The 25,361-nt window shown below is 44.8% G+C and overlaps 1 protein-coding gene across 8 annotated transcripts in view; it reads left to right on the top strand.

Annotated features, from left to right (window-relative positions):
• The window catches only part of iqsec3.L (IQ motif and Sec7 domain 3 L homeolog), a 63,952-nt gene that overhangs the window by 24,342 nt on the left and 14,249 nt on the right, over positions 1 to 25,361 (top strand). For 7 of the 8 annotated variants that reach the window (XM_041585956.1, XM_018241147.2, XM_018241148.2 and 4 more), the window contains exons 3-4: positions 23,070 to 23,295; positions 24,046 to 25,043. In XM_041585956.1, the coding sequence (XP_041441890.1) occupies positions 23,070 to 23,295; positions 24,046 to 25,043 (1,224 nt within the window). Of the gene's footprint in view, positions 1 to 12,487; positions 12,561 to 23,069; positions 23,296 to 24,045; positions 25,044 to 25,361 lie in introns of all 8 variants that reach the window. The other variant, XM_041585958.1, reaches the window with a different exon arrangement.

Here is a 25,361-nt window from a genome sequence, read left to right as displayed (position 1 = left end):
AGAGTAATCCATGAAGATGCATGAATCCATGAAGATGCCATATAGAACTCTACCAGGGGGGAATAATAATAAATGCTGATTTAGATATGTGGGGGCCCTGGCATTACAGGAAGAGGCCACAATCAGTGGTTCCCAAACAGTAGGACTAGATCTACTGGGATGACTTGGAGGGGAGAGTCTTAATCTGAAGGCCAGTTCACGTGAGGAATGGGGAGAATGGTCACTCTCCTACTAGATAACTTGAAAGCCCAGAATGAAAGCCAGTTATGGTGAGAATTGGGGATGATGGACATTTGATCTAAGACCACTGGCCCTACTGAGATGGCTTGGAACTTTAGTAAGGTTGCATTAGCCTGAAGGCCACCTAGGTTGAGACTTGGGGAGAATGCCCAATCTCTCTTACAGAAAAACCCTTAGTGGGTGTAACGATCGCCGCCCGGAGCAGGCCCAGGAGCTCCGGGCGGCGCGTCCATCTTCGCCGGCGTCGCTCCCAAAATGGCGGCGCCCATGGCCGCCACGTGGGTAGCGGCGCCGGGCGATGACGTCAGCGCGCCGACGACGGCGCAAGAGCGTCAATGACGTCAGAATGGCGCCAAATTTGAAAATAAAAACGCCAACTAGACGCCAGAATGGCGCCCAAGAATAGGATTACTTTCCTGAAGCATATCCTGGGTTTCCTGTGTGCCTTATTGCCTAATCTTGTTCCTGCCTTGTATCCTGACCCTTTGCCTGGACTTTGGACTTTGTTTGTATTCTGCCTGCCTGTGAACTCTTGCCTGATCCTGACTATTCTCCGTTTAACCCTTTGGATACCGCGACCTTGTTCCCTCAAGAGGGCTTCCTCCTTGATCCAGACAACCTCCCTGGAGGGAGCTCCCGGCTCCCTGACATTATTCTTGGGCCATGGATCCTTCTGAGGAAGCCACACCTCATGTCGGACGAGCGCTCCGCGGACTGGCATCCCGCATGGAGGACTACGAAAACCAGCAGGTTCGCATTGGGCAAGCACTCGATGTCCTGCTGGCTCAAGTGCCTTCTGCGTCCTCCACTGCTCCACCTACTGGGGATCCCCCCATGGCGGCAGCCCCCACGAACACAAGCTACTCGACAGGTGAGCCTCGCATTCCACCTCCCCCTCGTTTCAGTGGGGACCCACAAGCTTGCAGGGGATTTGCCACGCAATGCCAAATTCAATTTGAGTTCCAACCCACACAGTTTCCAAGCGAGCGTTCCAAGGTGGGGTATGTGATGTCTCGATTGGAAGGCAAGCCACTGGAGTGGGCAACGTCTCTTTGGGAGAAGAATTCCCCGCTGACTTTTGATGTTAAAGACTTTCTCCAAGCTTTTCGTATAGTCTTTGATGCTCCAGGTCGGGTTACGAACGCCCCTGCCCGTCTCTTGCAGCTCCGGCAAGGAAGCCGCAGTGTCAATGAGTATGCTATAGACTTCCGAACACTGATGGCGGAGACTTCCTGGTGTGATGACGCTTACAAGGCTGTATACTACCAAGGCCTATCCATCCGCATCAAAGATGATCTCGTCTCCAGAGAGACTCCTGACACCCTGGAAGGGTTGATCGCTCTATCCATTAAGGTGGACACTCGTCTCAGAGAGCACCAGGTGGAGAGAGAGCGCAGTAGACGATTTTCTCCCATGTTGGCCCCTCGCTTTCAAAGGCCGATTCTGCAAACACCCGCTGTTCCTGTGACCCATGTGTCGACATCTCCCTTGGAGGAACCCATGCAAGTAGGAAAGACTCGCCTCTCCGAGCAGGAAAGACTCCGAAGACGTATGGCAGGTCTCTGTTTATACTGTGGTGGGCATTCCCATTTTGCCAACGCCTGTCCTGCCAAAGCCAAGAGTTTTGTACCCCGAGGTATGTCTCAGGTTTCTCATGTAGGGGGCATCACTCGAGGTTCTCTGGAGAAGTATCAAGAAAATTCACGCAGGCTTCTCCTTCCTTTGCAGATTCACCTGGCAAGTAAGTCTATCTTCGAAAGGGCCTTCCTCGACTCCGGAGCGGATGGCAATTTCATGGATGCCTTTTTTGCCGAACGCATGAAGATTCCTCTGCTTCCATTGTCTTCTCCCCTGCGAATTACTGCCATAGATGACAAACCCCTGGAGTTTGAATTCGTCACAAAGTTCACGGCGGAACTATCTGTACAAGTTGGGGCGCTGCATCAAGAAAAACTTTCATTCTTCATCATCCCCTGTCCTTCTACTCCAGTGATATTGGGTCTTCCATGGTTACGTCTGCATAACCCCACCATAGACTGGTCCACTGGGCAGATCTCTCGTTGGAGTTTATTTTGCCTGCAACATTGCCTTCCGCCAAAACCCCTCGAGAAGGTGAATGTCTCCTCTGCGGAATTAAAGACTTTGCCCTCCACTTACAAGGGATTTTCCGATGTGTTTTGTAAAAAGTCTGCAGAGTTCCTTCCCCCACATCGCTCCTACGACTGTCCGGTTGAACTCCTGCCTGGAGCTATGCCCCCCAGAGGGCGCACCTACCCTCTCTCTCCTGCAGAGACTACCGCTATGAAGGAGTACATCCAAGAAAATCTCCAGCGGGGGTTTATCCGCCCTTCTACCTCTCCTGCAGGGGCTGGGTTCTTCTTCGTGGAGAAGAAGGACGGAGGCCTTCGGCCTTGTATAGACTATCGGGGTCTGAATAAGATCACCGTGAAAAACAGATACCCTCTGCCCCTGATTGCCGAGCTCTTTGACCAGCTGAAAGGGGCAAAGATTTTCTCCAAGTTGGATCTCCGGGGGGCCTACAACCTCATTCGCATCCGGGAGGGTGACGAATGGAAGACGGCATTCAACACTCGGGATGGGCACTATGAATATCTCGTTATGCCCTTCGGCCTATGCAATGCCCCTGCCGTCTTCCAGGAGTTTGTGAATGATGTGTTCCGAGATCTCCTAGGAAGGTTCGTAGTCGTATACTTGGACGACATCCTGATCTTTTCCAAGGACCTTGAAAGTCATCGCTCCCAGGTGAAGGAGGTACTCTCTCGTCTGAGGAAGAACTCTCTCTTCGCCAAGTTGGAGAAGTGTGTTTTCGAGGTATCCAAGATCCCCTTCCTAGGATACATTATCTCTCCAGAGGGATTTGAGATGGACCCCGTGAAAGTGTCGGCCATCCAGGAGTGGCCTCTCCCACTGAGTACCAAAGCAATCCAGAGATTCATCGGATTTGGTAATTATTATCGACAGTTCATCCGGGGGTTCTCTTCCCGCATTGCACCTATCCTGGCCCTCATCCGAAAAGGGGGTAAACCCAGCCTGTGGCCTCCATCTGCTATAGAAGCCTTTCAGTCCTTGAAAGAGGCCTTCACGTCCGCTCCTGTTCTTCGACATCCCAATCCTGCACTACCCTTCTGCATCGAAGTTGATGCTTCTGAAGTCGGAGCCGGAGCTATCCTGTCTCAGAGACATTCCTCTGATGGAAAATTGCACCCCTGTGCGTTTTTCTCCAAGAAGTTCTCATCCGCAGAGCAGAACTATGACGTCGGGAATCGAGAACTCTTGGCAGTCAAGCTTGCCCTTGAAGAATGGCGTCACCTCCTGGAGGGTTCTGAAATTCCTGTCCAGATTTTCACCGATCACAAGAATCTGGAGTTCATACAGTCCCTCAAGAGGCTAAATCCCAGACAAGCCAGGTGGGCCCTTTTCTTTTCCCGATTTAACTTTGTTTTGACTTATCGCCCAGGTTCCAAAAATCTGAAGGCCGACGCCTTGTCTCGTAGCTTCACTCCGGTGGACCGTGACCCTGAGAGACAGGAACCAATCATTCCACCAGTCAAGATCATTGCCTCTCTGTATCCCCAATTTGCCGACCAGATTCTGGCTGGGCAGTCCTCGGCTCCTCAAGATACTCCGATTGGCATGGCCTTCGTCCTCCAGAACTTCGCCTGGCCATCCTGCAACAAACCCACTGCTCCAGGCAAGCTGGACATCCTGGTTCGGCTAAGACCCTTGAACTCTTGAGGCGCCTAGTCTGGTGGCCTGATATCCGCAAGGATGTAAAGGACTTTGTGGCTGCTTGTAATGTCTGCGCCACTTCTAAGCCTAGCCATTCCCGCCCCAGTGGGTTGTTACAGCCTTTGCCGGTACCCTCTCGTCCATGGACGCACCTCTCTATGGACTTTATTGTCGAACTTCCTCCCTCCGGTGGGAATACTGTGATCTGGGTTGTTATTGACCGCTTCTCCAAAATGGCCCATTTCATCCCTCTGAAGAAGTTGCCCTCTGCGGTGGAGTTGTCCCAGCTATTTATCCAGTACATCTTCCGCCTGCATGGTTTCCCGGTGGAGATCGTCTCCGATAGAGGCACCCAGTTTACTGCCAAGTTCTGGCGTTCCTTATGCAAAGACCTGGGAATTGTTCTTCAGTTTTCATCTGCATACCACCCGCAAACGAATGGGGCAGCTGAACGTGTCAACCAAGCCCTGGAGCAGTTCCTGAGGAACCACGTATCCCTCTGCCAGGATGACTGGTCTGATCTCCTCCCATGGGCGGAATTCGCTCATAATAATGCTTGTCATTCCTCTACAGGAAGGTCTCCGTTCATGTCGGTGTATGGTCAGCATCCTCAAGCTTTTCCCCAAGACTTTGTGCTATCTGACGTCCCGGCTGCTGACGACTCCGCAGCCCATATGTCTGCTATTTGGGCTGCGACCAAGTTGAACCTAGAGAAGAGTGCTCTTGTTCATAAGACTTTCGCGGATCGTCGTCGAAGATCCTCTCCTCTCTACAAGGTGGGTGATAATGTCTGGCTCTCTTCCAGGAATATCCGGTTGAAGATACCATCTCCCAAGTTGGGTCCAAAATTCGTGGGACCATTTCCCATCTTGGAGATAATCAACCCTGTGGCTGTCAGACTCCAGCTTCCACCAGAGATGAGAATCCCCAACGTGTTCCACGTGTCTCTGGTGAAACCCGCCATCACCAACCGGTTCTCTGGCGGTCAGTCTCCTCCTCCTGCCATCTCAGTGGAGGGTCAACTCGAGTACGAGGTGGAGAAAATCCTAGACTCCAGAATCTCCAGAGGGTCCCTTCAGTACCTCATTCAGTGGAAGGGCTTTGGCCCTGAAGAATGCTCCTGGGAAGGACACCGTGATGTTCACGCTCCTCGTCTGGTGAGGGAGTTCCATTCCAAGTTTCCCCAGAAGCCAAGTCCTGGTGGTCCAGAGGCCCCCCGTGAGGGGGGGGGTACTGTAACGATCGCCGCCCGGAGCAGGCCCAGGAGCTCCGGGCGGCGCGTCCATCTTCGCCGGCGTCGCTCCCAAAATGGCGGCGCCCATGGCCGCCACGTGGGTAGCGGCGCCGGGCGATGACGTCAGCGCGCCGACGTCGGCGCAAGAGCGTCAATGACGTCAGAATGGCGCCAAATTTGAAAATAAAAACGCCAACTAGACGCCAGAATGGCGCCCAAGAATAGGATTACTTTCCTGAAGCATATCCTGGGTTTCCTGTGTGCCTTATTGCCTAATCTTGTTCCTGCCTTGTATCCTGACCCTTTGCCTGGACTTTGGACTTTGTTTGTATTCTGCCTGCCTGTGAACTCTTGCCTGATCCTGACTATTCTCCGTTTAACCCTTTGGATACCGCGACCTTGTTCCCTCAAGAGGGCTTCCTCCTTGATCCAGACAACCTCCCTGGAGGGAGCTCCCGGCTCCCTGACAGTGGGAACACTCTGATATAGTCCAATGTAGAGGCCCAGCATTGCTAGAAGTTGATGAAGACCACAACATAAGACAGTGGTTGCCAAAGTGTTGGGCTCTCCACCCCCCTGGGGGGTTTTGGAGCAATTACAGTTGCTAGTAAGGGTGAGAATTGGAGATAGTGGGCATTTAGTGTCCAAGATACGCCTGAAAACCCAGCATGAAGGTTAGTTAGGGTGAGATTTTTGGGGAATATGTATTTACTTTCTTAGATTTTCTTGGAACTATGGTTGAATGACTGATAAACCAATTTTTTTCTAGAAGTCCAAAGATTGAACCTGTAAGAATACCCCTCAAATGTTGGACCTTCATCTGTGGTTTAAATTTGAAAGCTTTGCAGGCACTGGTCTAAGGGTAAAAAACTATCTGGGAATTGTTATAAGGTTGTTAGTTTTATATCAGCATTTTCCACCCAAGCAGCCCCTTGTGATATGTATGAGGGCCATAAACTATTCCTCTTCTCCTTTGTCTTCCACCTAATTGGCAATTCCATTTCCACCCCTGTTGGCCCTTACGCATCAAATCTTAATGAGAAATTCCTGCACCAACTCAGACATTTCTATAACATCTGCCATTACAAGAAGATAAAGGGAGCAGGGATGCAGATGGAGGGGGAGTCATGGAAACAATGTATATAAAGGAACCAGGGACATTCTGAGCTCAGCTGACCCTGAGATCTGGACAAATATTGAACGGTAATCAAGGATCGTATGGAATGGAAGATCTCAGGTGGCCTATTTGGGATTGGTTACACTGGAGATAGCTGTGTAGCAATGTTGTAGACATGTATGCTGTTGAATTCGCTCCCAGCAGTGATCATACTGGCAGATACATGAGATGGATTCAAGGAAGGGTCAGATGTCTTTCTAGCAACTGGCTTTTCAAATGTGTACTTTTTGTGCAATGTTGAGCCATTAACTCTTTGCCATTAAGAGTGAATATTCCCCCAATCCCCTTCTTTGACACAAGACAGCAGCCATAGATGGGGCTTTTCACCTTCCTCTCAATCATCTAGAAGGAAGGAAGGAGTTGAGCAAAAGGTTGAATTAGATACGTGTAGGGTTTTTTTTCTTTATCTATATTATGAAGCATCTAGTTAAATGCTATAATTAAATAAAGCAATTCATTCGAGGAGGCGTTCATTATGGCACTGCCTGATATCTACTGTATCTCTTGTGAGCACGTTTGTAATTTATATTAATTCATTCATTCTTTCCCACCAGTTTCAGCAGATATTAGCAGTTTTTTTCATTGCTTATGATGATTTTAAAAACAACAGCGCCACCTGCTGTTCATTATGGCTCAGGGATCATCATCTGCAGTTACAGTTTTGTATTTGTGTATCTATATCAGTTCTCTTCTTGGCAGTATTCGGAACCCTGTGTGCTGAGCAATTACAGTCAGGGTCATGGGGTTTATAATGCAGATTATGTAATTCTGTGCATGGAATGGCAAGGGGACAATATGTTACAAAGCAGCGCACTCTGCAGTGAATTCTGAATCTATGCAGCAAGTTTACCCGCCCTAGCAAGATTTTTTTTTTATTATGGTGGCTTAGAGTTTAGCACTGCTGGTGGTACTGCTGGCCTGAGTTAGATTCTGGCCTGAACACAATCTCCAAGCAGTATCTCCCCAAATCTATGCCAGTTTCCCTTTGGGTACTGCAGTTTCCTGCCGCACTCCAAAAACTCAGGTGTGTTTATGTTATACTTAGGGGGTTATTTACTAAATTCCAAATGCAAAAATAATGAAAAATTTATGATTTTTTTTTATAAAACCGGACTTTTAAAAAAATCATAAATTTTTCGGAATTATTAAACCCCAAAGATGGAAAAGTCCAAAGGATTTGTCCCAACGGATTTGATTTGAGTTTGTAGCAGAAAATATTGAGATAAATTTGGACTTTGATAAATAACCCCCTTAATTTGTGAATAGTGTATTACTTGCATATGTAACTGTAATACAAACAGTATCCCAAGAGAGTAATAGCAGCAGCACCCCTAGTGATCATTAGATGGATGTTTTGAGGGTTAGTTACTCTCCAAAAATCCAGGTCTGAAGGACACTTTGAGATTAGGGCTAATTACTCTCCTAGAATCCAAACCTGAAGGACACTTAGTTTGTGATTTAGGGTGAGGGTTAATTACTCTCCTAGAATCCAAGCCTTATGGCCACTGAACCCTACCATTTAGGACTTAGCATATAAGATTGCCATTATAAAAAGAAGATAAGTAATTTTCTGTGTGCTCAGGAAGATCTGCTCAAATTAGATACATTATAGTGATATTTGGGATGTGTTTGTTACTCTCAGCTCAATATTTGGGATGAAGGTTAGTTACTCTCTGAGAATCCAAGCCTGAAGGACTCTTTGTTTGAGGTTTGGGATAAGGGTTAGTTACTCTCCAAGAATCCAGGTCTGAAGGACACTTTGGGATGAGGGCATATTACTCTCCTAGAATCCCAACCCGAAGGGCACTTTGTTTGTGATTTAGGATGAGGGCTAATTACTCTCCTATAATTCAAGCCTTTTGGGCACATAACCCTTACCATTTAGGATTTAGGATATTTTAGGATTGCCATTATAAAAAGAAGAGAAGGAATCTTCTGTGTGCTCAGGAAGATGTCCATAAAATAGATATATTTTAGTGATATTTTGGATGTGTTTGTTACTCTCCTAGAATCCAAGCCTGAATGTTTGGGATTTGGGATGAGGGTTAGTGATGGGCGAATTTGTCCCAATTCGCTTCGTCGAAAAAATCTGGGAAATTAGCGAAACGAGAAAAATTATCGAAATGCATTGAAGTCAATAGGTGTCCGAATAATTTTGACGTGGTGAATTTTTCGCTGACAAATTTTTGCTGCAGTTTTGCGGCGGTGAAATGTGGAAATTCACCGTGAATTTGCGCCTGCCAAATGTATTCATCCATCACTAATGAGGGTTAGTTACTCTCCTAGAATCCAAGCCTGAAGGACCTTTTGTTTGTGATTTGGGATGAGGGCTAGTTACTCTTATAGAATTCAAGCCTAAAGGGGTTGTTCACCTTTAAAATAACTTTTAGTATGATGTAGAGAGTGATATTCTGTGCAAGCATTTTTTATTTGTGGTTTTTGAGTTATTTCACTTTTTATTCAGTGGCTCTCCAGTTTGCAATTTCAGCAAATTGCAAACTTTTGAATAAGAGACTGGAATATGAATAGGAGAGGTCTGAATAGAAAGATGAGCACTTAAAAGTAGCAATAACAATACATTTATAGCCTTACAGAGCATTTGCTTTTTGGATGGGGTCATTGGCTGGAAAGAGTAAGAAGAAGAAGTCAAATAATTCAAAAACTATAAAACAAGCAATAATCAAGACCAATTGAAAAGTTGTGTATAATTGGCTAAGCTATAACAAATTAAAAGGTACCATAAAGGTGAACCACCCCTTTAAGGACACTTTAAGATTTCAGATGAGGGCTAATTACTTTCCTAGAATCCAAACCTGAAGGACACTTTGAGATTTGGAATGAAGCCTAATTACTCTCCTAAAATTGCTTCAAGCTTGAAGGACACTTTGTTTGAGATTTGGGATGGAGACTAATTATTTTTCTAGAATCCAAGCCTGAAGGGTACTTTGAGATTTGAGATGAAGGCAAATTACTCTCCAAGTTCCCAAACTGAAGGCCACATTGAGCAAGATTTGGATATGGGATGAGGGCTCAATTTTTGGCTAAAACCAAGCCTGAAAGATACTTTATGGGAGATTTGTATCTTAGAATCCAAGCCTAATGGAAACTAGGCCAGAAATATATCCTTAGTGAGGTCAGGCTGAGGGACAATTACCCTACACTAATCCAAGCCTAAAAGACAATTTAAGTAATATTTGGGGAGAGGGCTAATTACTCCTTGAAACCAACAATTAAGGGCACCACAAGTGAGATCTGCAATAAGGACTAATTATTCTCTTAGCCTATTCTTTCAGTGAGGTTTGGGATGAGGGCTAGACCCTAGAGGATCAGATTTAAGGCCACATTAAGAGAGATTTGTTATGAGAACCAGTTACTCTTTAAGAAGCCAACCCTGAAGGCTACTTTGAGCATGATTTGGAGTGAAACGTATTACTCTCCTAGAAGCTCAGACTAAAGGACAGTAGTTGATATTAGATCTAAAAGCCATTCAGGGATCGATACTGGGTTAGAACTGATATGCTAACTGAGATATTCTTGGATCTGCAACAGGATGACCAATAGCACATTGCAAAATTGCTAGGAGCTAAGTAGGACACAAATCTGGAGAAAAAAAGCTGAACTTAAAAAATCACATTTATAATGGCATATTCATGAAAAAAAACCTATTCTGAATGAAAACATATTTCCCCATACTGGTCTCATTATTGTCCAGTTCCCACTGGGGCTTATGAAGTGATGTGTCCAATCAGTCAGTGTGTGATGGGTGTTGTAGTTTAGTAAAAAAATAAATAAATAAAGAGCATCAGATCCCTTTTGTGCCAAGGGATGCTGATACAGTGATCCCAATACACCAGAAACCCACTTCCTATGAATTTCCTTAGGGGAGAAGTATTCATATTGATCCAGCTGGTTATTTTGTCTCCCAGGGAGGGAAGTTAAATCCGCTTGATTCATTAATATAGTGCAACCTTCTCTTTTCACCTCTTTCTATTCCCCAAGCGCTTATGGTACATTATGCATACTCAGCAGCACTGCCAAGGTGTATGAGAAGGAGTTTGTTAATTAACCTCTATTTTCTCTTACCCCCCATTAAAGATAAAACCTGAGTTCCCTATTACTGTTATTATTGTGTAATTAACCTGCAAGATGCAGCACAATGAAATAGAGCAAAACCATTTCGGTAATACTTGGAGCAGAAACAGAAAATAAAGGTCAGTGTCTTTTGGAAAGAGACAAAAGGAAATAGGAGAGAAAGAAAAATGGGATTGAAGAGAATGAAGGAGAATAAGGAAGAGAAGGGAATGCGAAAGAGGTATTACAATGATCAGAGAAAAAGTTTAAACAAAAGGGTTGTAAAAGATGTTTAAATATGTGCCCCGCAGAGGGTTTTTGATGGGTTCTGACCCAGCCTGGATCTATAAAATGCTTCGGAAATGCTACCAAACTCAACCTGCAGGGGGTTTTCTGGGAAGCACTCCCGGCACTTCCAATGGGTTTTGGAACACAGAAGTGACGTCACAATGAATCAGAAGTGATGTCACTTCAAGGTGCAGAACAGCCATGACCTTCCCTTATGGTCATAGACTTCTGTGGTCACCTGACCAGCTGCAGGACTCGTGCCTGGTTTGGAATTTTTCCAGATTGCACCCACCCCAGGCCCTGCTTGAGCTTGAAGGTGTATTGTGCCCCCTTTGATGATGAAAGATAGTTAGAAATAACAGGGCACCACTTTTTCTCTTCCATCTTCCCCTCTCGCTGTACTCCCCCTTAGCAAGTTCTCTATAAATCAGACAGAGACACTTGGCACATTGAGACAGACTACGGGAGATCTGAGAGGGAATGCAGGAGCTTGGCAGAACTCTATCAAAGAGAGTGAGTGTTTGCAGTCGGAATCCACCTGAAAGGATTTGTGAGAACACAGTGGGAGTCAGGCTGTGGCTCACTGTCAGACACGACTCCAGGCAGCAGATGCACATCAAACCCCCCAATCATATCAAAGGTAAAATTCCATTCAAGCAAATATCTACCTGTAGGACACACACCGATAATTGCCTCCTACCTGTGTCTCATGTGTTTAATATATTCCATACTCATGGGTTTCTCTATTGGCTGTGAGCAGTCGCTAGATGTTATTTATCATCTTTTATATCTGCTTACAGTGATAGGTTTGTCTATAAACCTCACTTTGCTTTTGTCAGTTATTAAATTAATTAAAGCCTATCTAGCAAGCTGTCCAGGCTCCATGTTAGTACAGAGAAGCAATAGGAAAGATAATCCCCTAATGGTCCATCATCCTCAGGCAGGAATCCCAATGGGACCTAGGAATGTGACAGCTGATGGGGAGCATTTTAGGAGGGGGGGAGGGCCCCTTAGTCTGCAGCTACTGGTTTATTCTAATGGGAAATTATTCCTCTTTTTTAACTATTTAATATCTGGTTTGAGTTATTTCTTGCACTTAAACAAAGCTGATACTGACACCTGTGAGCGGAAGAGAAAGGAGTTAATCAAATTGCTAGTCCAAATATAAATCCTCTGTATAGTGAACTCCTCCTTATCTGAAAACCTGACATATTCTGCAGCTGGGAGAAGGAGGGGGTTTGTTTATACGGCTCTCATCGTGGTAATATATGTGTTTTATATTAATATATAATAATTTGTAAATATATAATTTTGTAAATTAAAATTATAGGAGGATACAATATTCAACACAATTCCTGTGTATTGTGCTCTAGCTGAACAAGATGGATATAAGCATATTGCTTTTTCCAGTGCTTTGTTACTTCGCTTGCTGATTTTCAAGTCATCCGGAATGTTGAGTTCCAGGTGCTCACTCGTGTAGGAGCTTCGGTGCACACAATACTCTGACATTTTAGGCAACAAGGACTGACAATCTCAGAAGTAGGTGGCACCAATGGATTGCTTGGGAAGTGGCACCCAAGTCTAGATTTATGATTCAAGGCCTTTAGGCTGCAAGTGCAACTGTCAAACAGCAGTGTGTGGAGGGTAACTGCAATATAAAGACTAATGGCTTTTGTTCTCTTTTCTCCTATGCCCCCCCTAACATGCTGCTGTTTGTCATTGCACAGGCCCAGGCACTGATGTGTCCCAGAATGGATCCCCACGCCCAGCAGGGAAGAGTCATTTCATCAGACCCCTCAGGTGTGTGTGAGCGGAGCATCGAGTCAAGGCGTCTGCTCACACAGCATCCGCCCTTCCTGGAACAGGACCCTCTGCGCTGGGCTGCAGAGCTTGCACCTTCACCTCATTGGCAGAGCAGCTTGCAGTGCATTGCAGAGCAACATGTTACCCAGCAGAGCATTACAATACTGTGCAGAGTATTCTAATACTGTGCAGAGCATTCTAATACCATGCCTGTGGCAATAGTATTGGCCTTTAAGCACTGTGCAGAGCAATATGGCACCATGCAGAGGATATGTCAGCTGTGATTGGCTGGGTGTGTGTGCCCAATTACCCTCAGGTGACTTTAAGACTCAGGGTCTGGATTAAGCCTTGTATTTAACTGTTTCGGTCTGCAACCCATGTTTCCTTGTGATACCAAGACTTGTATGTCCATATGGGTTCCAGCACATTAATATGGATCTCTCTATGGATTGTACCATCAGAGCTGTACTTGATTTTACAGTGGGAATTCAATGGATGTCAGGGATACCATCTTGTTTCCCATGTGTGCATTAGTCTTCCCTCTTGCCCCCAACTTACTCCCACCCCAGTCACTTCCAGTACAGATGCATTTTGTACCCTTCTTTCCCTATAGTACTTTACTCCCATACAGTCTCTTCATACACAGATTCATTTTGTACCCTTCTATAGTACTTTATTCCCACCCTAGTCACTTCCAACACAGATTCATTTTGTACCCTTCTCTCCCTATAGTTCTTTACTCCCACCCAGTCTCTTCCAACACACATTCATTTTGTTCCCTTCTATAGTACTTTACTCCCACCCAGTCTCTTCCAGAACCGATTAATTTTGTACAGGTACGAGACCTGTTAACCAGAATTTTCTGGACCTGGATCCGTAATTTGGATCTTCATACCTTAAGTCTACTAAAAAATCATGTAATCATTAAATAAACCCAAAAAAGCTGGGTTTGCTTACAATAAAGATTATTTATATATTAGTTTGGATCAAGTACAAGGTATTGTTTTATTATTACAAAGAAAAAAAATCATTTACAAAAATTTGGATTATTTCATTATAATATAATCTATGGAAGACAGACATTCCATAATTCGGAGCTTTCTGGATAATTGGTTGCTGGATAATGAATCCCATACCTGTACCCTTCTCTCCCCTATAGTACTTTACTCCCATCCCAGTCTCTTCCAGAGTAGATCTAAAACTCACTGCCTCATCTCCAACCCAGTCTCTTCTTCTTCTAGCACAGATAACCTTAGTACGTTCTCCAAAATATTGCACCCACGCCCCATCTGTAGTATAAATGACTCTTATACTCTCCAGTCTCTCTAGTACAAGAACATCACTCCCTCTAGAGTATTTTACATACCTCCTTCTACACTCCCCCTTACCCCACTCACCGTAAGTGCTTCACCCTAACTTTGGGTTGTACATTATTAAACCTATGGGTGCAGGAATAATAACCTGAAGGGGGGGGGGGGGTATTACAATGCAGTATGGCTAATGTGAGATTTGGGGAGAAAGCCTTGTTGCTCTTCTAGAAAGTCATGGAAACTCAGAGTGAAAATAGAACTAGATCTGGGCTGAAGACGTCTTTGCTTTCCTAGAACTATGGATGACTGGCTGATAGAATTGTGTCTCATATATCTCTAATCCTGATATGAGCTAAGAGGGGGCTTCACAAGGAAGCTTTCATCAGGAAAAGTCTTTCAAGTTCAAAAATTCACCTTCGTATATTCACCTTACTCTTACTAGCAATGGGCTTTTTGTCCATTCTCCTATGAGACACCCCCACTCTCCTACTGTTAATTCACTTACCCACCTCACTAAACAATTAACCAACCAAACTTTTCCACAAACTCAACTGACCATACCTGTCACTTCTTCTGTCTTCCAAGAAACTTGGTTCTAGAATAGAATGAGATTTAAACCCTGCCAGAGACTCAACTAGAAGTCATTGGCCACCACAGTAAAATTATTTTAGGAAACTCAGCAACTTGTTTTACAAACATATATTATTCCCACCGGTTGGGCCTTCTATACTCTTGGGCCACTAGTAGTTACAGGGTCTTCTTCCCCTTTTATTTCTAGACCCCTACAGATGGTACTTCTTCTCAGAGCAGGCAGCAATTGGCCATTCTCTTCACTATTCTTGTGCACACTGATGTCTTGCACGTGCATACAGCATTCTCTAGCATGGCACCCCTACATTGCTGCATATTTGTCAGTGATGTGATTGTGTATCACCACCCCAGTATATATACATTTACATATATGTTACTCTGTATGCATGCAACTGTGTTGTGCTTCTTCATATTCCCATAATATTATATGCAATATATATGTTAATAAGTATTTGTGTCCCTCGATATATATATCTCTCTCTATATATATCTATATATAGCTGTATCTGGGAATATACACCTATATATATATCTATTTTATATATGTTCATAAGTATATCTTTATATATGTATCAATGTGTGAGTAATAAAAAGCCATAATTACATACCTGCTTGTGTCTTTGCTGCTGTTCTTCCATACGCTGCATTCATGTGTATGTGTCTGTCGGCTCCAGTCCCCTTGTATTGTGTTTTTCATGTAAGGGCGAAGCAAGGGGATGTGCGACTGGTGGGGATATTTAATATTATGGTGGTAGTGAACAATACAAGATTAACAAATATGTGCCAAGTGCAAGGAGATTGGACAAGACAAAAGCGATTATTTACCAAGACCCAGGGCAGAAGTGCAAGAACATGCCCTTTAGTTGGACAGGTCACTGCAGGCGTATTTACCAACTATGTGACCCCTCCCTCCCTTCATGAATACAGCACTGCTGAACACAAGCAGCACTGTATTCATGGGGGTAACCTTATGAAGCATAGAGGTCTGCATCAGTGCATCAAGGGAGGGAGGCTGAGTGCAGTTCATTGGTGTCCAAACCATAGGCAGCATCCAAACCAGTAGAGGGGGGAGTAGGGCATCTTTTGGTCCGTTTCTAACTAAAATGTGAGTCTTGTCTGGCTCCACTAAAACAGTTGATTTAACCAATGAAAATCTAGTGTGATCACATCAAAATGAAGGGGGCAAAGAATGAAACCTGCTCAATCAATGAGATTTTGGATCATGGGCCTCCCTAGAGAGATCCAAGCAATAGCCCTTTGACCATGTACATGTGCGACCATCTAATGCAGAGATCTAGGGCTGACCACTCTACAGGACCATAAGTCAGATATAGTGGAAGACCTTTGCACGTGTTCTTGTTACAACACATGCCACCCTTCTCTCAATGCTTAGAGATATGAGGGGATTCTCCTGTGGTTGGCATTTGTCCCCTTGAACATGTTCTAGTTACCCCACACTTTCCAACACATTCTCTCTAGGCTTAAAACCCTTTCTTTCTACATCTTATGTGTCAAGTTGATCTTTGGAATCAAAGCAAAGGCACAGTGTTGGACTGAAGCCCACCCAAAAACATTTCACCAGGGGCCCACCAATTCATCTTAGATCAGGGGCCCACTCTCAGTACTATTTTCTTTTTCTCCTCACTCATCCTCTATTCTCCTAGCCATTCTTTCTTTACATACTATAATCTATTATTCCATCTATTTAGCCTCTTTGTTCTCTTTGAAATAGGCCAAATGTTTAGCAGCATGAGTGCCCAATGACATCTGGGCCCACCCGGTGGGCCAGTCCAACACTATAAAGGCATCATGTAATGTTACCAATACCAACTCATGTTCAGAAACAATTAAACGAATGTTGCTGGGTTGCACGTTGTCTGGTAAACCTCAAAAGCCTGCCTACCTATAGGCAGGACTCCAGACAGGTCTTGGTGTCAGAACTGAACTCACAATTAGAATTTGATGGTCTTGATCTAGCCCTCAGTCTTGGACCTCAAGTAATAAGTAATAATTCTTAGGTCAACTGCATTGTGTCGATGATGCCCCATTCATTGTGATGAAGATTAAATCATTGTATAGTATCTGGCTGCAGCCCATGCATTCTATTTAGTTGCCCATTTTACAAACTAAGAAGTCTGAGTAGAGTATGGGAATTCCAGGATAACTATATCACAAGGGGTTTTCAGGCTATACTGTAGCAACCCTGTGTTCTGAACTTGAATCTCAGTGTCCAGACAGTAATTAGTTTGCCAGTAAACAGCAACTTCTCATCACCCTTTGTTGTGACTGTTTTGTTAGCAGTAACATTATCTCTAATTATTTCCCTCACGAGGACCAAACATGGAGTAACTCAATTTCCTTGTTTAACTCAAAAATATCAAAAGCCATAGATTTTCCCCGATTCAAACAACTGACAACAGTTATGTTCAGTACAAGCTGTAATTGTTGCACTCAAGGCGGTATACTACCAATTTAACTAAGGGACTATGTATTCCATTTTGGGAAGTGCTGGCAGCCTAATTCTGTATCTAATTTACCATCCCTAACAGCAGTATATTTCACCTTCCACTTCATTTCCTTGTCAGCAATTCTTTCACCTCCTGAACTGCCTCGGGGCCAAAGAAACAAGGACTTCAGAACGGAGCATAACTACCCCTCCCTTGCTCCATGTGCCACGAGGCATGAACAGATAACACTAATGCTGGTTGGCAGCTGCTGTACAGGCTTTCTGGGTGCCAACTTTCTGTGGCTGCTGAATGTCAACTTTGATTCATTCTTTTGGAGTCATATGATATCAGATGCAAAGTTTTCTCCCATTCAAGCAACCTCTAGCAGCCAATCAGGTGGTAGGATCTACTTTTCTACTGTTTGGAAGTAAACTGATTGGTTATTCTGGGTTACTAGAACTTGAGCAGACTTTGGACCTTATATTCCTCACTTCTAAAGGATGGTTCAAACGTTCATGGTGCTTCATGGTCAGCCTTTCCAACCCCATTTGTTCCTCACTTCCCTCTTGGGGGCCAACTGGTCATTAACAGTTGAGGCTAGGTAATAATATGAATAGATTGTGCCCTGGTATAGCAACTAATAACCAGTAAAACATGATATAGGTTTTTAGAACCCATGATAGAACCAAACTCTCCCCCCACTAGGGATCAATCTGAAACTGGGGACCCAGCAAAAAGGCCCTCTCTGTCCTCCTACCCCAAAACTTAGTGACTAGTTGCATTAACCAGTGGCATAACTAGCACCCTCACAGCAACGAGTGTCCAGCCCCGGCCTGCTCCCTGCCTCTTGCATGACTGCTCCCTGCCCTCCTGCCCATTCCTTGCCTCCTGCCCACTCCTTGCCTCCTGCCCTCCTGCCCACTCCTTGCTTCCTACCCTCCCGCCCACTCCTTGCATCCTGCCCACTCCTTGCATCCTGCCCACTCCTTGCCTCCTGCCCACTCCTTGCATCCTGCCCACTCCTTGCAACCTGCCCTCCTGCCCACTCCTTGCCTCCTGCCCACTCCTTGCTTCCTGCCCTCCCGCCCACTCCTTGCATCCTGCCCACTCCTTGCCTCCTGCCCACTCCTTGCATCCTGCCCACTCCTTGCAACCTGCCCTCCTGCCCACTCCTTGCCTCCTGCCCACTCCTTGCTTCCTGCCCTCCCGCCCACTCCTTGCAACCTGCCCTCCCGCCCACTCCTTGCCTCTCGCCCTCTCCTTGCATCCTGCCCTCCCGACCACTCCTTGCATCCTGCCCTCATGCCCACTCCTTGACTCCTGCCCACTTCTTGCATCCTGCCCTCCCGCCCACTCCTTGCATTCTGCCCTCCCGCCCACTCCTTGCATCCTGCCCTCCCACCCACTCCTTGCATCCTGCCCTCCCGCCCACTCCTTGCATCCTGCCCTCACACCCACTCCTTGACTCCTGCCCACTCCTTGCATCCTGCCCTCCCACCCACTCCTTGCATCCTGCCCCCCTGACCACTCCTTGCATCCTGCCCTCACGCCAACTCCATGACTCCTGCCCACTTCTTGCATCCTGCCCTCACGCCAACTCTTTGACTCCTACCCACTTCTTGCATCCTGCCCTCCCGCCCACTCCTTGCATCCTGCCCTCCTGCTCACTCCTTGCATCCTGCCCTCCCACCCACTCCTTGCATCCTGCCCTCACGCCAACTCCTTGACTCCTGCCCACTTCTTGCATCCTGCCCTCACGCCAACTCCTTGACTCCTGCCCACTCCTTGCATCCTGCCCTCCCGCCCACTCCTTGCCTCTCGCCTGCATCTCCAGTCCGCCTACACTCAAAGATAGGAGAGCGGCTGGGGAGGGGGGAATCATTTCCAGCTATATAAGAAGTAGACCCTGCAGTCTGGCCGCTCTGTGACCGCTGCATTTGCAGTTTTCACTAATTGCCTGTACTTGCTGTTTCTGGGCTGTTCTCTTCCCTGTGGTCAGGGTGGGCCTGGTGGGTGGTATCTGCTTAAACAGTAGGTGGGATCTTAGTATACCTGCATCTGAAAATTCTATAAATACTAAAACTGTAGTTAGATCAGGGCCCAGCTTATGCCCCACCTGCTGAGATCTGCTGGAACACCACCAGTTGGACACCCCTGACATAATGATAAAATATCCAGTGATTATTCATTTAATAGGTAATTTGCATTGGCAAATATATTATGTAGTGGGTTCCTATGAGTCAGGGAACTCTGCCTTAAATCCCTGCATTGCTCTTGTCTTATTCCTTGTGCGCCCATTGGGGAACAGTATGTTGTGGTGCCTACTATTATGTGCCCGCTATGTAGAATTTTTGGAAAATGCGGCAGTGGGCAGTAGTGAAGTGACAGAGAGTCTGTGCTGCCTATGATATGATGTACAGCCTTCAGTAATCAAAGTCTTGCCGAGAGATGCTAATGATATATCGCTTCCCAGTTGGGTACAGTAAGTAACCATAGATACAGTTCTGCACTGGTCCAGTCAGAATCGCCCTTCCCGGTGACCACTATTATGATAGGCGCATGTTTCATAAAAGGAATTTCACGCCAATATAACAGATAGAAATGAGGTAAAACTGCAGCAGTAACTATGGCAATATGATGTTTGATATTCAATGTACCCTTTCTTATTTTTTAATATTAGCAGAAAACCTGTCTTTGTTAATGTACTTCTTTTAGACAGTCATTGAGGCAAGTAATATGGATGTTTCCATATTTCCGGGATGGCAGGCAGTTTATCTGTTTAAATCTGCTCCATGATTGTTGTCCCTGCAGCTGGAGTTGGAAACAGTAAAGGGGATGTAAAGGCAAAAATAAAATCCAATACAAATCTCTACACAGTCGCCGACTGTTCTACAGGGAAACAAACAAAGCTGCTTGAGTTCTGCATGGCCAGGATGTAAGGCGGGGACTCCCCCTGTTGTTCATAATTATGATTGATTCCCTGCAGAGCAGTTAGGGACCGTCTGACAATTCCAATCCACAGCAGTAAATGAAGGGAGAATTTCACTGCATACCTGAGTTTCTTATAAAAACGGTGCACATTTTTTTAATTAGAGTATATTGGAGGTTTATTTTTCATTAAAGAAAGTAAAAAGGGGGTTATATTTTTTTGCCTTTACATGCCCTTTAATGGAGACATCTGTACAAAGAGAATGCATGGGGCCTCACAACAAGGAGTACAGAATCACTTACGGTTGCACCTTCTTACTGTATCAGCTATAGCACCAGGAATATCTAGAAGAGCAAAACAAATGCTCACCCCCAAATCCTACTAGTTGACTAGTAACTGAATAAGTGAACCTAAATAATATATATGAGCCCTAAGAACCATAATTATAGCATATTTCCCCTTTACAGATGCTGCCTCTGAGGCTTCGCTGTACAGATGCAGCCACTTTGGTTTGTCTGTTTGACACAGAATAACTAAACACAGATATCCCATTTATCTCATTTAACACAGAAAACTGTGACATAACATCCCATCTAATTAAAGCATTCACCATTGTGAACAATGGTGCTTTGGTATGCTAATGAAAAGGTTAAATGCATTAAATGAGTTAAGATAACTTTAGATAACACAGTTTCTTCAATTAACTCTGAGTCATGACGCATTTAACTCACAAATCCAAGTGGCTTCATCTGTATATCGGGCCATTTCATTTTATCACAATCTGCACATTTCCCTTCTCCATAATCTGCCCCGGCAGTCCCTGGAAATTTCTGCCGAGCCGCTGTCCAGAGCGAAAGGTTAATTCCAGAAGTGGAATTTATTAACAGTGACACGTTTCTCTCGTGTTTCTGGCCTGTTTGACTTTCCATGTGCCGCCCCGGGGTGCATTCATCTTTTAGATCTTGTATTAACTTTCAAATTGGAGCCCATTTTTTATTCAGGGGCCCGGAGACCCAGCAGTATTAAGAGGCGTAATATGAAATCCCAGATGGCAGATATGTTAAAAAATACAAGCTTTGGCTCGATCATGGAGTGCGCTAGGCAAATTCACGCCGATTTTCCAGGTCACTGTGAGAGGACTTACCCTTTCCCCCGGCGGGGAAGCCCGGCCGCCACGCTGCTTCTCTTGGTGCCGGTTCCTTAGGGCACGCACCACACATTTCCCATTGTTATTGGCGCTGGCGTAATGAGCGAAATTCAAACCTGGGTTTCAAGTTCCTGGGTGCTATTCCTGCATTATCCTGTTATCTAATTCCTGTTTTGACTCCTGCCTGATTGACTATTCTGACTTCTGTGATCCTGACCCCTGCCTGGTAATCTGGCTATTCTACTCTCTGTAACCTGACCCGTATCTGTTTGGACAACTCTTGATTGATCTACCGGCTTTGACCCTTGCCTGTCTGACTCCGCTAGAATTCTGCCAGCACCGACCCAGCCTGACTACGATTTTGTCTAATCTTTGAACTGTGACTTTCCGCCCAAAGACTTTGCTTTACAATCGTGCCCCACTGCTCATCCAGAACCCTCGCTTGGCTCCTCTCTTAATAAGACCTGGCGGCATCCGATTAGCCGAGGGCTCCTCCCAAGGTGAAAGGCGGCTGTTAAAGGCGGAAGCAAGAGCCGAGAACATGGAGCTTAGCATTGGTTCTGGATTTTGGGTGCCGATTCGTGACACACTGGCTTCTCTAGCAAACGCTCATCAACCTGAAGCAGAAACTGTCCCATTTTCTTCCTAAAATATTTTCACGCAGCAATTTTAAAATACATATTTTAATCTACATTGCCCTTTATGAATCTAACCAAAAGTATGTGTCAAGTGCTAGTTGAATCTGTATTAAAAGGGCCACTATACCTTTAGAAAGTTCCTGCTTTGTAGTTTTATGCTATAGGCTGTAAACAAACTTTGGAGTTCTGTTCCTGCTGAATTGTACATAGTACAGGAGAATAACTATGCTGCCATAGTTTTATTGTATATCTCTGTACAGACTATGAGCAAACTTAGGGGGCCATTCCTGCTGAATTGTGCTTAGTACAGCGGAATACCTATGCTGCCATAGTTTTATGGTATCTCTCTGTACAGGCTATGAGCAAACTTAGGGGACTGTTCCTGCTGAATTGTGCTTAGTACAGGGGAATACCTATGCTGCCATAGTTTTTTGGGATCTCTCTGTAAAGACTATGAGCAAACTTAGGATGCTGTTCCTGCTGAATTGTGCTCAGTACAGGGGAATACCTATGCGGCCATAGTTTTATAGTATCTCTCTGTACAGACTATGAGCAAACTAAGGTCACCGATCCTGCAGAATTGTGCTTAGTATAGACCCATAAATACCCATGTTGACATAGATTAATGGTATCGCTCTGCACAGGCAATGAGCAAACTTAGAGGTCTGTTCCTGCCGATTGAGAATAATCATACCTATGCAGACTGTTCCTGCTGAGCAGAGAAGAACACTTATATTGGAATATACTGTATTTGTGGTCTCTATAAATATAAAGAGTACTTGCATCCATGGTCTGACTGCACTCTGCAGAAATCCAGATTTTAGTCTGTTTTCTACCCAAATTAAATATGTAAACTGATGGCTCTGGTAACAATTTAACAGAAGCCGGCTCTCCTCCAGCTAAGTCTCCGGTTCCCACAATGCCTTGCTTGCTTTAACATAGGTCCCTTAATCAGTTTTTATCTTTTTTTATTTTTGGATCTCATTAGGGTAGATCAGCATTTCAGATGAGTAAATATCATGCGTTTAGCTCATTTCTCCCAGACATCAAAGCAAGGGCTGTCCCTCAGGCATTTTTTCTCTTTATTCAGTGGCACATTTTATTCCTTCGCATGTTACCTGTATCAAACTGTTTCAATAAATGTAACACTCGCTAAGTCTTACGTAGAGCTTCACCTTAATTGCTTTTGAATAATTATTCTTAAACATGCAGTGTCTAATGGCGGAGGTACGTTGATGATTTATGCCTTCATATGAGAAATAAGTGGCTGTTTAAAAGGCTTGGAAGACCAAAAACAAATTGACCTGCCAATAGTTTCTGTCCGATTCCATATTGAATTTGTTTAACTGGTCATTTTTCTTCCCAGGGTGTTTTATAGAGTTGTAGGAAATTATTTCCTTCCAGGCTCTGAGCTGATGAATTTTCTGATGAATTTTTTTCTTAGTGATGAATCTGCCAATAAGAAGATGATCTGCTCAGCACTGGTGTCCCAAGACCATGAAAAGCCTGCAAATAACAAACAAACCGGAGAGGAGGAAAAGCCTAGTAAGGATGATCTGCCCCACACAGATTCACCAGTCAGATTACAGAGAGGAAAGGGGACAACCAGCTGCTCACATGGGACCAACAACACGGAATATGAACTCCCTCTGGATCTGAAGAACAAGCAGGTATGTTTTTGTTCTACTAAAAGCCGTCTATGGTCAAAGTAAAGAGAAATCAAAGATAAATCAGGGTCCCTGGCCTTGGTGGACAAGGGCTATTTAAATATTATTGACATGTAGGTTCCGGTAAAGATGAGACCAATGGTATACATATTATAGAGCCTTGGTGGACACCAAGATTGCCGTACACTTGACTTTGTTTTCTTGACCTCATGCATTGGCCTTAACCATTAGACATTAATGGTCTTGTGGGGGGGGGGTTTGAGGTCTTTTTTTCTGGGGCCCTGAAAGCCATATTTAATACCATCTTGCAATTCAGTAGAAGTGCTGGACACCAGAATGTATCTCTATAGGGCTCCACGTGTGTGCACTGAAAGAAACCTAGCACCAAAAAAAAAAAGAAACTATGTCAACCTCTTTTTAACAGCTTCCTCAGTCTGTTTTGTTAGTTGAAGCTTTTCCTTCAAGTATTCTTGAAATTTAAATAAAAGCCACTGGAACGTCGGAATGCGTGAGGGTGTGTTTTTGTAAATGACACTTTATTCCGTCTTCACTCGTACTCAATATATCATCTCTGTCTCTCGCTAAACAAGGAACCAGACAAATAATTTTTTTTTTGCAAACACTTTTCCCTTCTGAGGCTAATTAATTGTTTGTTTGTTAGCTAGGAACTAAATGTAACTATATTTTTTCCAGTATTTCCTTGAGGGGATGTCCTACATGCCATATTCATATAATCCCCTTTTTATATTACAGATTGAAATGTTGGAGCACAAATATGGAGGTCATCTGGTGTCCAGAAGAGCAGCATGCACAATCCAGACAGCCTTCAGGCAGTACCAGCTCAGCAAAAACTTTGAGAAGATCCGAGACTCCTTGCTGCAGAGCCGCTTGCCCAGACGAATTTCTCTACGGAAAATGCGGGTGCATAACCCAGAGAGCATTCCTCCAGCTGAGAAGGCTTTGTTGGAGAGTTACAACTTGATGGGAATTCCATTGGTTCGGTCACCATCCCTTCCGGCTACTATTAGTGGGGCACTGACAGAGCTAGAAGACTCCTTTACTGAACAGGTTCAGGCCCTGGCTAAATCAATTGATGATGCCCTCAGCACTTGGAGTCTGAAGACCATGTGTGCCTTCCCTGAGGCTGGGTCATACCAAATTCGAGAAGCATTTATGCAACAAAACCCAGAGCTGGAACCACCCAAGACAGAGGAGGGAGAAGCTGAAGAAGGGCAGCTTGGGGCATTGCCCAAGAGCAGTAGTACATTGATGATGGCTTTCAGAGATGTTACAGTACAGATAGACAACAACAACATTTCTGTCTCTTCATCCACCTCACTTTCTATGTCCAACTGCTTGGCTGGATCTCAGACCCCAAAGCCAGATGAAGACAGGGTTTGCGGAGATGCGGCTTCAGAACCTCCATCTTCTCAGGAGGCTTTAACTCATGATAATCACATTGCACAGAACTCCTTCCCAGAAGTCAATGGGGATGGCATAGGAAAGGAGTTGGTAGGGCCCATACAAACTGAAGGTGAAACTACAGACCTCTCTGAGCAGCTCAGCAGCAGTAGTACCTCTACTTCTGCTAAATCTGTGTCTGAGGTCTCTTCTAAGGAAGCCTTGCAGGCCATGATTCTCAACCTTCCGCGATATTATTGTGAGAACCCAGCCAGCTGCCGGTCTCCGACCCTGTCCACTGATACCATGAGGAAGCGACTATACCGCATTGGGCTTAATCTCTTCAATGTGTGAGGATCACAAATATGAGATTTCTCAATTGCTACCTTTAATAAGTAGGATTTAGACAGAGGTTCAGGGCATTAAAAGGCATTTAAAATTCTGCAAATAAACCTAATAAAGATCTCATAATATAAGTCTTGTATTAAAACCTGTTCTACGTTTTGTTGATAAAACTGACAAGACGTGTAGCCACATTTTTTGGGGATATGAGACATGTGGGGGGGAATGCAAATTTTTTCATAGGCAGGAGAGTTTCATCTAAGGTTTATACATAGATTTTTACAACTTGTTAAGTGTCAGGCATGTTCCACTGCTCTCATGCCATT

Source organism: Xenopus laevis, chromosome 3L, assembly GCF_017654675.1.
Source record: "Xenopus laevis strain J_2021 chromosome 3L, Xenopus_laevis_v10.1, whole genome shotgun sequence".
Classification (NCBI taxonomy): Eukaryota; Metazoa; Chordata; class Amphibia; order Anura; family Pipidae; genus Xenopus; species Xenopus laevis.
The sequence above is the reverse complement of the archived record's forward strand: the minus strand, read 5'-3'. Positions and strand labels throughout refer to the sequence as shown.